This window comes from Mustela nigripes, chromosome 8 (assembly GCF_022355385.1).
Source record: "Mustela nigripes isolate SB6536 chromosome 8, MUSNIG.SB6536, whole genome shotgun sequence".
Taxonomy (NCBI): domain Eukaryota; kingdom Metazoa; phylum Chordata; class Mammalia; order Carnivora; family Mustelidae; genus Mustela; species Mustela nigripes.
The window spans coordinates 17,012,651-17,026,981 of NC_081564.1; the positions used below are offsets into that span (position 1 = coordinate 17,012,651).

At 55.5% G+C, this 14,331-nt stretch overlaps 1 protein-coding gene across 2 annotated transcripts in view; it reads right to left on the bottom strand.

Moving 5' to 3' along the window:
* Positions 1-9,589: 9,589 nt before the first annotated feature.
* The window catches only part of TMEM119 (transmembrane protein 119), a 6,963-nt gene continuing 2,221 nt past the window's right edge, over positions 9,590-14,331 (bottom strand). Inside the window, exons 2-3 of one of the 2 annotated variants that reach the window (XM_059409956.1) lie at positions 10,948-11,713; positions 9,590-10,137 (exon numbers count right to left, since the gene is read on the bottom strand). In XM_059409956.1, the coding sequence (XP_059265939.1) occupies positions 10,127-10,137; positions 10,948-11,701 (765 nt within the window). In that variant the 5' untranslated portion in view covers positions 11,702-11,713 and the 3' untranslated portion in view covers positions 9,590-10,126. The other variant, XM_059409955.1, reaches the window with a different exon arrangement.

A 14,331-nucleotide genomic window follows, 5' to 3' on the forward strand; every position in this document is an offset into this window, starting at 1 on the left:
GTCACCTCCTCTGTCATCACCTCCACCACCATCACCACCATCACCTCTGCAACCATCACCTCCTCAACCATCACCTCCACCATCATTACCACCTCTATCACCATCACCTCCTCCATCACCTCCACCATCATCACCACCTTACCTCCTCAACCATCACTTCCTCCATCACCACCCCTACTTCCTCTACCACCATCTCTACCTCTACTATCACCTCCACGTCCATCTCTTCCTCTACAATCACCACCACCTCTGCCACCATCACCACCCCTGCCTTTACCATCATGACCACCTCTGCCACTATCCCCTCCACCTCTACCTCTACAAGTCAATACTGATGACAGCCAGGGAACCTGGACTGGAGACCTGCATCAGCCACTACTTTTCTGGGTAACTTTAGGTCTCGGTTTCCCCATTTATAGCTTAAGTGGTAGGACTGTACCTACTGTTTACAAACTATGCTCCACTGAGCACAGGGGGCACAGGGAGGCAAACATGTGCCCTCTAGTTAACCCATTCCCTCTTCCAAAATGCAGCTCTTTCTTTTATTCAACTTCGGTTAAGATCTTTGGTAAGAGTTTATTAGAACAAAGGATTCTGTGGCTGAAAAGAGTTGAAAATCAGTGGATACACATCAGTACAAGTGGGGACTAAGGATAGAAACAGGTAATTAGAAGCACTCTGTAAGGAGAGCTCCTTCCTCACCAGCAATCAGACAGCCGTACTTAACCCAACAATGGAATGCCACTTCTCACCCATCGGGTAGGGAAAACACAACACCAGTGGTGTTGTCAAGGATGAAGGGAAGCGGGGGCTCTCCTAGACCAAGATAGGAATGGAAACCGGTGTCGCATTTTGGACAAGGCATATGGCAGCACCTGTGAAAGGCGAGGCGTGTACCTCCCACCCGGCGATCCCACTGGAAGACCCAACCGGCAGGACAGCCCCACTCATCTGCAAAGACAGACACGTGCGGGATCCCCTCAGAAATGTGTAAGAACACAGGGCCACCCAGCTCTGTGACCTATGACCGCCTGCTGTGGCCCCCACATCTACCCAGAGGAACCCCAAAGTGGCTCCATCCTGGGGACACCCAGAGCCCATGAGAGGAAATCTGGGCTCACACCTCAAAAGAGTGACCTGCTTGTGCAAGTGTATCTCACCAGGGCTGCTCCCTGGAGCTCAGAGCTCGCCCTCTTCGTGTAGACCACAAAGCACAAGTGTGACCTTGGACCCAGCTCACCTCCACCAACAATTCGCTGAGCAGGAATGGTTTCCTCATCGGCTGAATGAGGCTAATCAAAGCGACTCCATAGCGATTTTTCAAATGAAATCATTTACGTGAAAAGCCAGTTGGGAAATATTGACTCTGTCAGGATTGATATTTCCATGTTCCAGGCCCTTGCCCCCCTACAAGCAAATTCTCCCTGAATATTCTCTCACTTGGCAGGAGCGCCCCCTACCACTACTCCCCCATGGGCACTTACACGGACTCCCTTTTGTCACTTACTAACAACGCTGCCATGGGGTCCGAGCATAGGCCGGCTTCACAAGAGCCCTTCCAGGGCGAAGGGCAAGGACACGTACAATGTTGGTTGACATGGCCACCGGACCCTCCAAGAGGGTTGTTCATCTTCCCTCCAGTCTGCTGAAACCCAGATCATGCGAAGATCAAATCTGGACAAAGATAAGATGTTCTTATTTTATAAGAGATCATGAAAAATTCACAGTGTTTCTGTTTCCCCCAATAACTCGCCCGGTCCTTCCAGCCAGAGCTCTGCTGCAGGCAAGGTGGCGAGGAAAGTGGCCCGCGGGCCCACCCTGTTCAACTTAGGTGTGACAGAAGAAAGGACTTCCCAATAGGGAGGCGTCTCAGATGCTGGAGACAACCAAAGGTGCCCCACAAATTCCTCCAGGGAACTCTTACAATGGGGAGAGAGGGGTACGTTGAGCTCCCTGGGAAGCATTAAAGCGGAGGGTGGGGAAGAAGAAAAAATCTCCCAAGACCTTCCCCTCCAAGAACTGAGTGGCTGTTTGTACTTCGGGGAAAATGGCCTCCTGCAGGCTTTCCCCTAGGTGCTGACAATAATACCTCCCACAGGATCGCAGAGTTTGAAGCCCACCAGCTGGCTGAAATCCAAAGCAAACCTCCTTTTTCCCTTTGCCAGAGACACAGCTGAGGACCAGGGAGGGCAACCGACTTGTCCCAGGCAGCAAAGACAGGGAAGGAGTAGAGCTGGACGACTCAGAGCTTCTACCTCCCGAGGGCCTCCCATCTTCAAGTTCACGTCTCTGGAGAGCCTCAGGGCTGTGGGCTTGACCTCCAGACCCGGTGGACTCTTCGGAATCCCCACACATGCAGCATCCTGGGCAGGACCAAGGGCCCCAGGGTCCCAAGAGGCATCTGTCTGCTTCTTCACTCACCGTGTGACCTGGGGCTCTCAGGACTGTAGGAACAAAGGCGCCTGCGAGGTCCTGCTGCGTGGGGCTCCAACGCATGTTCTGCCAGCCCAAGGCAAGTGTGCGCATGGCCCTGATGAGCCCTGAGGGTCGGGGGCAAGCCCGGGGCTGTTGTCAGCCCTTTTTCCTCCTTTCGGCAGCCAGACCACGGTTGCCACTGTGATAACACCTGCTCTCCTAGCTGAGCTCCAGGGCCATGTGCAAGTGTGGGCGCCTTGGCCTTAGGCCTCTGCTCCCACACTGTTGTCCTGCATGCCTGAACTCATTCATTCACTCATTCACTCATTCACTCACTCACTCAGGAACAGGATTGCAGGCAGTGGTTAGAGCACGGGCCCTGGGGGTCCAAAAGCCTCAGGAGGTTCAAAAGCCAGCTCAGGTCCTTTCTGGCTGTGTGACCTTGGGCAAGTTGCTTTACCTCTCTGAGCTTCCACTCTTCCTCTGTAGAAGGCGGATATCTGTGCCTCACTCAGCTTTGTGAGGACCCAGTGTATAGAAAGCGCTTAGTGCTGTGCCGGGAACACAGTGGATACTCAAGATGTGATGGACACTGGGCCTGAGAGTGGGATTGAAACAGCGACCAAGGACAGAAGTAGGAGTTTGGGGGCCAAGTTGTTCAGAGAGCCTCATTTCAACCCTCCCTAGGGCAGGTGCAGAGATGTCCTGCCTCCCAATGTCACCCTTCCTCTCTGCTCCTCAATCAAGGAGCAACTGGAAGGAAACTCAGCACTCCTTGCTCAGCAATCATTGAGTACCTACTGGGTACCCAGCTCTGTTCTGGGCACTGACCCGCAGTGCTGGGCAGAGAAGCCGTAGAATTTCAGAGATCAGAATGGCCTGTAGCAGCCTCTTCACTGCTTGCCAGCATTAGGAACGACAGAGATCCTTAGAAGAGTCAACAGAAATGAAAACATTTTTCTATCCTGGGCCCCGGGCCCTGAGCTCGAGGAGCATTTTCTTGTCTGAGTCTCACAACAGGACAGGACCTGTGCTCTCACAGGTGAGGCACTGAGGCTCCGAAAGGAGAGGGATGGGGTAGGGCAGAAGCTGCCCAAGGTCACACATCCTGGAAGTGGAATTGGAACTCGGATTTGACTCCGGGTCTCTTGGAATGCAGACATCTTATGTCCTCCCCCCTGCGCCTGAAGCAGTCTTCTGCCCAGAGTCAATGCTGAGAAGTATTTTGCTTGTTTTATAAATGGGAACCCAACAGAGAGGGGAGGGGAGATAGTCCAGATACCTGGAAACTAATCCAGCTGGGTACCTCCACCCCCAGTCTTTCCTGCTCCCCACAAATAGCCCTGGTGCCTGCCCATGATGGGCCCAAGTCCCTGAGCTCCCCGAACCACGTTGCCAACCACGTATCCAGCCACACTCAGCCAGACAATGTCTAAGCTCTCACTGGGGTCACCACACCTCAGAAGGGAGGCAGGGAACAGCTGCCCCGTGACCTCCCGGCCCCCATCAGGCGCCAAATCCCTGCAGAGGGGCACATGGGCTTGGGGGGGGGGGGTGATCTCTGCCCAAAGGGCAGCATGAGCCTGTCTCTTCTCTCGAGCCTCATCCTTCACGCCCTCCTTGGGGTTCACGGGACTTCCCTGGCTGCTGGCCTTGTTCTGCTTTTACCAACATTTCCAGGACCCTCTGCCCTACTCCCACCCCAAGAAATAACTAATTTTTTAAAAAAAGATTTTATTTATTTATTTGACAGACAGAGATCACAAGTAGGCAGAGAGGCAGGCGTGGGGGGGGGCAGGCTCCCCGCTGAGCAGAGAGCCCAATGTGGGGCTCGATCCCAGCATCCTGAGACCATGACCCAAGCCGAAGGCAGAGGCCTAACTCACTGAGCCACGCAGGCGCCCCATCAATGATCTTTTGATTCTGAAGCTACTATACTTAGATCTGGAAAGAAGAGGTGACTCTCAGAACAGCGAGACACTTGAAACCAGACCTTTGCCCTTTTTCTCCGGACATAATACTTCACAGTTTATAGCTAACAGCAGCTTCCATTTATTGAGCACTGGAATTGAATGAACTCAACTTCCATCGCCTCTTTGACCTAGGAGCCATTATTCCCATTTCACAGATGAGGAAACTCAAGCCCAGAGAGGTGAAGTGACTCGCCCAAGGTCACACAGCCGGGTGGTGGCTGCGTTGAGATTTCAACCCAGGCCGTGTGAAGCCTGTACCCCTAACCACCACCCCGCCCTGCCGTCCTGCACATCATAAAGTACATTCACAGCATGGGGTTGGGGGGAGCCGGGGAAGGGGGTGGAAACAGGGCAAGGGCTGTGGTCCCTGGACTTTATATGTGAAGAGCCTATAGTTCAAAGTGACTTGCTCAAAGTCATGCAGCTAGGAGGAGCCTAACTGGGTCTCCTGGTTCCTTGTCTCTGTGTCTCACTATCTCTCCCCCCTCCCTTGCTGTCCCCAATTTTCCTCCCCTGCACAATCTCAGTCCCTTTCCCCCCTCCAAACCCCCTAAGTGAGTCCGGTTCTCCAAACCCTAAGGCAGAGGTCGCAGGTGGCCACCCACAGACCTGGACCCTCCAGTCTTCCAGGGCACACCCGGGGTGTCCCTGTGGGGCCCCGTCCAGTGGCAGGATGCCCATGCTGGGCACTGCAGAGCCTCTGACATCAGGGACCCTGGCAAGAGCAGATTTATGAGCAGCACTATTTTATACTTTGCAGCTGCCACTGTAAACCCGGGACCCGTTTAGGGAGGGGAGAGCAGCTGCAGAGGACCCCTGGGCCTTGGAGCCAATGCCAAATCCTTCCTGCTATTTCTGAGCAGCCGGAGGAATCCTGAAATTAAAACCACTTGAAAAAAGGACAAATCCCTGTCCCACTCCACATCAGCCTGCTTCTTCCCCAACACCAGACGCAGAGCCAGAGCTAAACAGAGAAGAGCTAGACACAGCACAAGACTGCCCACCAGAGAACTGGATTCCTGGTCAGCTCTGAATGGGTCCCAGTCCCTGTCTGGTCCTCGGATGTCTAAGATGAAATGCAGGAGGCTGGTCTAGATCAGGATTTCTGAGACCCTCTGAGCTTCAGAAGTTCCCTACAATAAGTGATCTCAAATATTCCCACTTCGAGGTTCAGTGCTCCCACTCCTGGCTGTGTGTCTGAGTCTGTTGGTTTAATCTGTAAAATGGAGAGAAATAACAACCTTCTCATTAAAAAGGTTGGAAGGATAAAATAAATGGACATTGGTAGCTCCCAGCAGTTTTATTTGTAACAGCCACAACCTGGAAAACCATGAAAACGTCCATCAGCAGGTGAAAGAATAAACAAATTATGGTATGTCCATTCAAGGGAACTCTACTCCACAGTAAAAAGCAGTGAAATATTAATATACACCATAACATGAATAAATCTCAGAACAGTGCTGTGTGCAAAAAGCCAGACAAAAGGAGTACGCTGTGTGGTTCCATTTTTTTAAAAAATATTTTTATTCACTTATTTGTCTAAGAGAGAGCACAAGCAGGGAGAGGGGCAGAGCGAGAAGCATGCTCCCTGCCTAGCAGGGAGCCCAATACGGGACTCAAACCCAGGACCCTAGAACCCAGGACCTGAGCCAAAGGCAGCTGCTTAACCCATTGACCACCCAGGCGTCCCTATATGATTCCATTTATAAAATTTCAGAAAATAAAAATGAGTCATAAGGACAGAGGGCAGATCAATAGTGGTCTAGGGACGGAGGTTGGGGGGGAACAGCCCACAGAGATTGCAAAGAGGTAGGAGGAGATGGTCAGAGGAGATGGATATGTCTGTTATCTTGACTGACGATGGCTTCATGAATTTACTCATCTATCCAAATTATCAAGTTGCACATTTTAAATATGTGCAGTTACTGCGTGTCAATTATGCCTCCATAGAGCAGAAAATCTGGCGTCAGGAAAGCGCCAGACGCGCACCAGAGTGCATTTATATATGGCAGCCCTTCCTGTTACCAATCACCGTGACTGCATCTAGATGATTCTTTGATTCATCTCCTCCTCTCATTTACAGCCAATGATTTGTTCTCAGTACCTGGCACACAGTAGGTGCTCACTAGAGTCTGAGGCTGGGAACCAGAGTCTCTGACCCTGGCAGCTGCTCTTTGGGCACTTTGGAACCTATGTTGCTGATTAATACCCGCTGGGACAGACTCGGGGGGCCCGAGGCTCTATGCATGAGCACAGAGACAGGAGGGCCCCCCGGCACTGGGCAGTCACGGCCAACACCCCGAGGGGGAGGGTGGGCCCTGTGATGAAATGCAACAGACACCCAACACCAGTATCAAGGCTCAGCCTTTGCACCCACAAACAGGTTCTTAACATGAAGCAGGAGGCTCAGGGCGAAAAGCCCCACTTAAGGAGCTGGCCAGGCCCGGGGTTCAAATCCCAGTTATGCCCATCTGTGTGACATGGGCCAAGCCTCTGCACCCTGGTTCCTCATCTGCAAAGTAGGGGATCATGAGATTGCTCATGTCTCTGTAGAGAGTGTGGGGAGGGTTAAGAGGGGACACGGGTGCACTGGCACAGAGGGCTTCCCTCAGCCGCAGACGCATGCACACATGCACACTTGCAGGGCACCTACTGCGTGCCAGGACCTGGCCCCGTGTTGGGGGGACAGTGGTGGACAGCCCCCCAGGCCATGACAGTTGCCCTGCCATACCCTCGGACACTCTGATGTCATCGGTCTGGGTGAGGGGGGTGCCTTGCTAATTCGGTCGGTAGAGCCCGCGACTCTTGAACTTGAGGGCATGAGTTCGAGCCCTGAATGAATCAATGAATAAGGAAGGAAGGAATAAATAAAACAAATAAATAAATAAATGGTCTGGGTGGCGCCCGGGAGTCACGACATTACAAAGCTCTCAGACAACCCCAGCCTGCTGGCTGAGACCCCTGCCAGGTAGAGTAGGATCATCTCTTTATGCTCAAGGAAATGAAAGCCCAGAGAGGTGAGGTCATTCACCCAAGGCTGCACAGCTAAAAAGGGGTAGAGCTGGCATGGACACTGGCAGTCTCCCCCTCCTCAGTCCCTGCACCCCAGGCCCAAACTACATAAACCACCCCAAGAGGTTCAAGACGATGTGCCCTGAGACCTGAGTTCTGCCCCTCCTGCTCCTGCCTTAGACATCACCCCCAGCCAGCGAATGCCCAGCCCCTCGGGCTGATCAGAGAAAGTCACAGCACATGGAAGAAGTCCCTCCAGCACCCCACAGACCCCCAGCACACTTCCCCAGAAGGCCCCCATTTCCACGCTGAGCTAGAGGCTGTGTCTTTAGGTGATTTTGTTCCCCCTGCCCCTCGTTTTCTAGGGAGAGAAGCAGCAGGCCTGGCCCGGGAACAGACCCCCAGGCTGAGGGCAGCTGTGTGGTTTTACAAGCCCTGGGACAGTGGGGGCCTGTTCAGACCTGGCAGATTCCCGGATCCCTGGGAACAGTGGAGCCCCCCACACCCACCCTCCAGCTCAGGTCTCCCCCTTGCCCAGCCCCAGCCTATACAGGCCCTCAGCCCACCTCCCCCCAGGCTCGCCCTCCGCTGGTGCCCCGCCAGATGTGTGCCCACAGAAGGCCCCTCTTTAACTCTGTCAAAAATGTGGGAGCACCCTGGAGGGCCTGTAAGCAGGAGTGAGGCCTTGGTCTCTCCTGCGCAAAGGCTTCATTCATTCATCCAAGCAGCTGTCCAAGCCGTGGAGGACTCACTCCAGAATCAGAGGATGGGGCTGGGATCCTGGCTCTGGGACCTAGGCAACGGACGCCCCCTCTGCGACATGAGAACAGCGGGTCCCTCTCCCCAGTTGGGAGTCTCAACGAGTAAATGACATTCAGGGCTCAGAGCAGGGCCCGGGATGTCACAGATGTTCATGAGCTGTGAGCAGTTAGGAGTAGTGTTGAGCGCAGGGGAGTCTGGGTGGGTGCTGTCGGGGAGAGCAGGGGACTTCTAGGCTGGAAGGTAAAGGAGAAGGGGGAGTTAGCTGGACAAGGAGTGGGGTGGAAGGGTGTCTTAGGCAGAGGGAATAGTAATTGTTAAAGCTCAGAGGTGAGGGAGAGGTTGATGCCGGTTCAGAGCTTGAACTACCTCCTGAGTCCCCGCCCCCATCAGTCCCACAGGACACGGGCCGTAACTAAGGCCTCATACTTCATGTCCTCCAGCGGACCCTGTTGACAATTACTGGGGAGCCACTGACCTGGAAGCCGCTGATTGCAAAGTCATCCCTGCCTGCTCTCCAGGAATCTCTAACATCTGCTTCTGTCTTACCTGAGTTTTACCTGCTATGCAGAAGGTCATTGCATACCCCAGCCACCTCCAATCACCTAGGACCCTGCAGGAGCGGTCACACACAGAGAGGTTGAGTGATTTGGTCAGAGCCACACAGCATTCAGGGATTTACATTGGATTTTCCCTACATTCTTGGGCGGGAGCCGGTCTGGGCTGAGAAAAGGAGGGCCCTTCCCCGCTGCGAGAGACAGAGGCCATTGTGTGTTATGAAACTCAAACCCGGCCCCCTCTGAAGGGATGTGGGGTCAGCGGAGGAGAGGGATTGGGGGGGTGGCCTCCCTGCCCCCCTCACTCCGGGGGATCCAGCCCATGCTCCCAGCCCAGCCACATCTGGATTCCAGCTGGCAACTCCAGGGAAGGGGGCGGGGGGCCATGGCCTCAGGAACTTGCCATCAAAGGCAAGGAGGAGCCTGGTGAGTGAGGAGACACAGGCCAAGGCCGCCTCCCACCCCAGGCCAAGGGTGCCAGGAGTGTGGCATTGCCTGTGAGCCCTGTTCTAGTCCTCTGCCACTCTGCCAGAGGATGGGAGACTGAACCGGGAGACTGGGCTCGTGTTCCCCGGAGAAGGAGGCGGGTAGATCTCCTGTAGCCACGGTGCATCACAGAACTGCTCTTGGAGGCCAGGTCTGCATGGCCGTAAGCCCAGCGCTGGACTCAGCCTTGGGGGCAAGAGCTCCTGCCACATTCCCAGGGGGGATCCCGTTCTGCCCTCCTTTCACGAATCATCTCATTCAGCTTCTTGGGCCTGCCTAATGCGTCTCCCCCAGAAAGCTACCCCACGCCATGGAACAGCCCAGAAGAAATACCCCGCCCCCACCCCCATGAGCAGACTCATTCCTCCCTCAGAAAACCAGCAACACTCAGGCCAGAATAAAGGTTTATTGTGCTGGTTTGCTACATCTCAGCACCTAAAAAGTTGTGCAGAGGTTGGCAGGGGTGTGCCAGATGGAGGGATGAGGAAGAGGAACACCCCCAGAGCCTCCCCAAATCAGGACGGAGCGCAGGCTCCCTTGTCAAAGGTTTAAAAATGCTGTGAGCACAGGCTGCCAGACAACACACGTGAGCAAAGGGTTGGGGGCCAGGGCTCCCCTGCTCTAAGCTGGGCGTTAGGAACCCTTCCCTACCCTCTCTCACTCCCCCTAGAGTGGGGCCCCCTCACACACAGCCCCCTAGCTTCTGGGCAGCCTTGGAGGCCTGACAAAAAAGGTTCAATTCATTCATCCCATGCCCGTAGCAGTAACGGGATGAGAAATTCGTCCCCAGACAGAGATGCTTGGCAGAGCTTGGGCGGGTCTGAGCCCCTGGACCCACGCCCCTAACTCCAGAGCGACCGCAAACTGGGGGGCACCTTCAGGAACATTTGGGGCAGTAATTTCCAGAATGTGCTCTGCGAGACTTTACTCTGTAGCTGTAAAAAAAAAAAAAAAAAAAAAAGTGCTCTGTGGTTAAAACCAGATTCCACAGGGGCGTTTACTGAAGTATTTGCAGAGCCCTGGGGTGCTCTAAGAGGGGATACAGGGAGCAGAGAGGCAGTGTCTCCTCAACTCACTGGCCCCCCAAATCCTTTTTCCACTGAGTAGCTCGGGGAACCCAGCCCTGGACAGGCTCACTTAGGGACCTGTCGTGATGTGTGCACAGGCCCCTTGGAAACTTCCTGCCTGCCCAGGCCCATTAATGCGGTCACTATCACTGCTCCCAACCCTAGGGGCCTCAGCAGGTCCCATTCACCCTTGTCCCAAACTCCTAGTTACTCTGACGTGTCTTCCCTACCTCCATGGAAAAGCGACAATGTTGGCACCGTCACAGGGGACTTGCGGCCCATGTTTGCCTGAGTGATGGGGCCAATTGTGTGGGATGCAGCATCACAGATATAATGGGGATCCTTCCCATTCCCCCTCCCCAGAGGCGCTGTTTGGAATGCAGCCCTTTGGGGCCACATGAGCAAACGGTCCTGGAGCCTGGGGAGATTCTTGGGGTACACCAGAGACCAGCATCTCTGCCTGCTGTCAGGGGTGGCCAAGGAGGGGTGTCAGGGAGCCGTAAGGGACAAGGGCCTTTCCACACCCACAGAGGTGACCACAAGGGGTCCAACAGTCAGGGCCGGCAGCCCCAGAGGCCTGTTAGACCTTGGGGACAACACTGCAAGCACAGGGGCTCTCAGGGGGATCAGCGGCACCCCTGGCATCCTGCGCTAACAAAGGAGCCTCTCCAGGCTCACCTTGGCCTTGACCAGCCTCCCACACTCCTTCCTCTACCACGGGGCTTGGCTCCTCCTGCCCCTCCGGTTTTGGTTTCTCCTCTGCTGCCGGGCTCCCGCGTCCCTGGGCCTCCTGGTCCGCCTCCCGGCCTCCGCTCTCCTCTCCCTCGGACTTGCTCTCCATCCGGGCTCCGTCTCCGCCCCCCAGCGCCGCTCTGGCGGGGGACTTGAGGTTCTGGGTGGCAGCGAGGATGTCAGCCTGGAGCTGCTGGGATGAATCCAGAGCCTCCTCGGGCCGGCCATCGGGAGCCCGGTCGGGGACCTCACTGAAGGCCCGCGGGCCGCCGGCCCGGTCACTCTGGTCCACATACTTCTTCTTGGGGAAAGAAGAGGGGTAGTAGGCCGAAGCCTTGTGCTTCTGGCGGGTGATGAGCGCGGCGCAGACAATGAACATGAGCAGGAACACCAGGGAGCCCACCACGGCGATGAGCATCACATACTGGCGGAAGAAGTCCACGATGCCATCCAGGAAGTTGGTGGGGGGCTTGGGGCCTGCCAGGGGCGTGGGCGGGGGCCCCAGCGACGTGGGGCTGAGGGCCGGCGTCCGGGGCGGTGGGAGGCTTGGGGACGAGGCCGACGAGCCCTCGGCCTCCCCGCTGCCCCCTGTGTCCTCCAGATAGGCGGCTTGCAGGGTTGCAGAGTAGGCCACCATGGGCAGCGCCCTGAGGAGCAGCAACAGAGAGACCACCAGCCTGGGCACTGCCGCCGACACCATCCTGTCGGAGACCTGTGGGCAGCGAGGCAGGAGAGAGTGCGGGGTAGAACTCTGGGGCGTCTGGGGACACAGAGCAGATCCTAGCCGGGGCCGCTTCCCTGGACCCCGTTCGCTCTACATGGGGTCCTTGTCTGCCCCTCCACTTCATCCTGAGACCATCCCACTGAGGCACCCCACTTCGCCCTAAGGCCCTGGAGGGTGGGGACTGACTCTTATTTACCTCAGCACCCTCAGGGTTTCCGGACCCTATCTGGCATACCGTTAAGTGCTCCATAAATGCACCTTGGCTGAATTAATAATAATTTACCCTTTCGTGGCTTACCAAGTGCCAAATACTATTTTGAGTTTCTTAAGTAGAATTACACCGAATCCTGGGAACCACCCAAAGGGGGGAGGTACTATTATTATCCCCAGGTTCCAGGTATGGAACCTGAGGCTCAGAGGAGGGAAGTCACTGTCAGGCAAGAGCAGGGGTTTGGGGCTAGGCACGGAGGGTGAAATTGTCAGTCGGGCTGGGAGTAAGTAAGAAATGGAGCAATGGAGGCAGCCGACCCCTTCTCTTCGGAGGACCCTCCCCACCCGCCCCTGGCCCTTCTGTGGTCCCAGTACCCTTCTCCAGGAGACTCGTGCATTTTGAAGCTTCCAAACTCCATGAGCTCAGCAGAGGGCTTGGATGTCAGGAGCGTGGCTAACCCTTACGTCAAGGCACAAAGCAGGGCCTGGAGGCCTGGGAGGGGGTGGAGGGACCCTCATGCCTGAGATGAAGCTGGAGCTGAGTCCACCACTAAATGAGAACCAGATGAACCCCGCCCTCCCCCCTCTCCCCTGCTGGAAGGCTGCTCCCGCCATGAACCCCCAGACCCCATCTGGCCTAGACAGCCCGGCTGACTAATACATTCGGCATGGTCCAGGTTTGCGGAGGAAGCTGGCTCCTAAAACATGAGCTCTCCCCACCAGCCCGAGGGGGGCTGGGCCCTCAGACAAGCCCAGAAGCCCTTCTCTGTGCCCCCTGGTGGTCTGTCTGTCCCTGAGAACCCCCTTCTGACCTGGGTGGGGTTCGAAGCATCAAGACAAAAAAGCCTGGGGATCCCCTGTCTGACAGTCTCTCTGAGATGGGGGAACAGAGGCCAGAAGTAGAGCCAGGTCCTGGGCTAGATGGGGAGGGCGGGTTCCTGACACCTGCGCTATGTGTCCCTTCAGGGGCCCAGTCCTCAAGGCCTGCTCCCTAAACCTGCTGGCAGCCCCGGCCACACAGGTCACCATGGGGACTTGGGGAGTGAGGTAGTTATGATGTCAGGACACTGAGTGGCTTCTTCCAACTGACCTGAGGCCCCCCAGTTAAGTAGCACTAATGGAAATTAATTGTACTGACGTCAATTTGGATACACTGGCTCAGATGACCAAGAAAACCCAAAGGTAATTAATTCCAGGACATAAAAAGAGGCAAAACTACTCAGAGGTTTGTTTTTAATGAGCTGACAATCCTGGGCTCTGACGGTGGCGGGGGGGGATGCCCCCACCCTCTTTGCCAGGGCTCAGCCCTAGAGAAGCCCTAGAGCTCAACCCTGGGGTTCAATGCTGTTGAGAAGCTGGGGGTGCCCAGACAGACAGTGACCTGTCCAAGGACACACAGATGGTGCCTGTTGGAGCTGGGATTTGAACCTTCCTCTGGGTGAGTCTGAGCGTCCACATACTGGCATCACACACATGTACATACCTATGGACACACACACCTCACACAAACATACTCATACACATGCACAGACATACACACCACACACACCCATACACACATGCACACACTCACAGCATACACACACACCTATGACACACACACTCCCCTTCTACATGTGCACACACCCACATTCACACATATACATACTACACACATACACACACAGACCCGCACACAGACAGACAGACACACCCCCCCACACGTGCTGTCATGTGCCCTGGGGTGACCCCCAAGTGAGCCGGCAATCCCTGGATGACGCCATGCATCAGTTGGAAGGGTCCCTCCTCACACCCCACACTGAATGTGTTAGCAAAGGTCCCTGCAGATGGCTTTGACCTTTGGGGTCTTTTTTTTTTTTTTTTGACCTTTGGGGTCTTGATCCATGGGTCACCTCCCTGCCTCCTGCAAGTCAAGCTTGAGAGAGATCTTCAGTGGCGGGGGCGGAGGCTCCTCCCCACCGATGACAGCTATGGGCGGACTTGGGGGGCTCCCCCTGGGTCCAGCTCTGCAGGCAGCTCCCTCTGGGCCTCGTTGTCCCTGCCCATAAATCGGGGGGTCGGTGGGGAAGTGATCACAGAGCCACACGGGCTGGGGGAGATGACAGGCAGAAAGCATCTGGCACAGGGAAGCTGTGCTCCACAGGAAAGGTCAAGCTCGAGAGCAGCCCCTTTTCGACTCCAACAGAGCCCAGCACCAGCCCCATCTTCCCACCAGGCGGGCAGACAGTTACCTTCACTCTATCTATAGACTGGCCCATCGCCCCCCGCCCCAGGCAGTAAAAACCTTTACACCTGCTGAGTGAAGGCTCAGCTCCAGCCACCCCAGAATGCAGGGTGCATGTGTGTGTTTGTGTGTGTGCACAGACACACAGACAGACACACAGATACACACACAC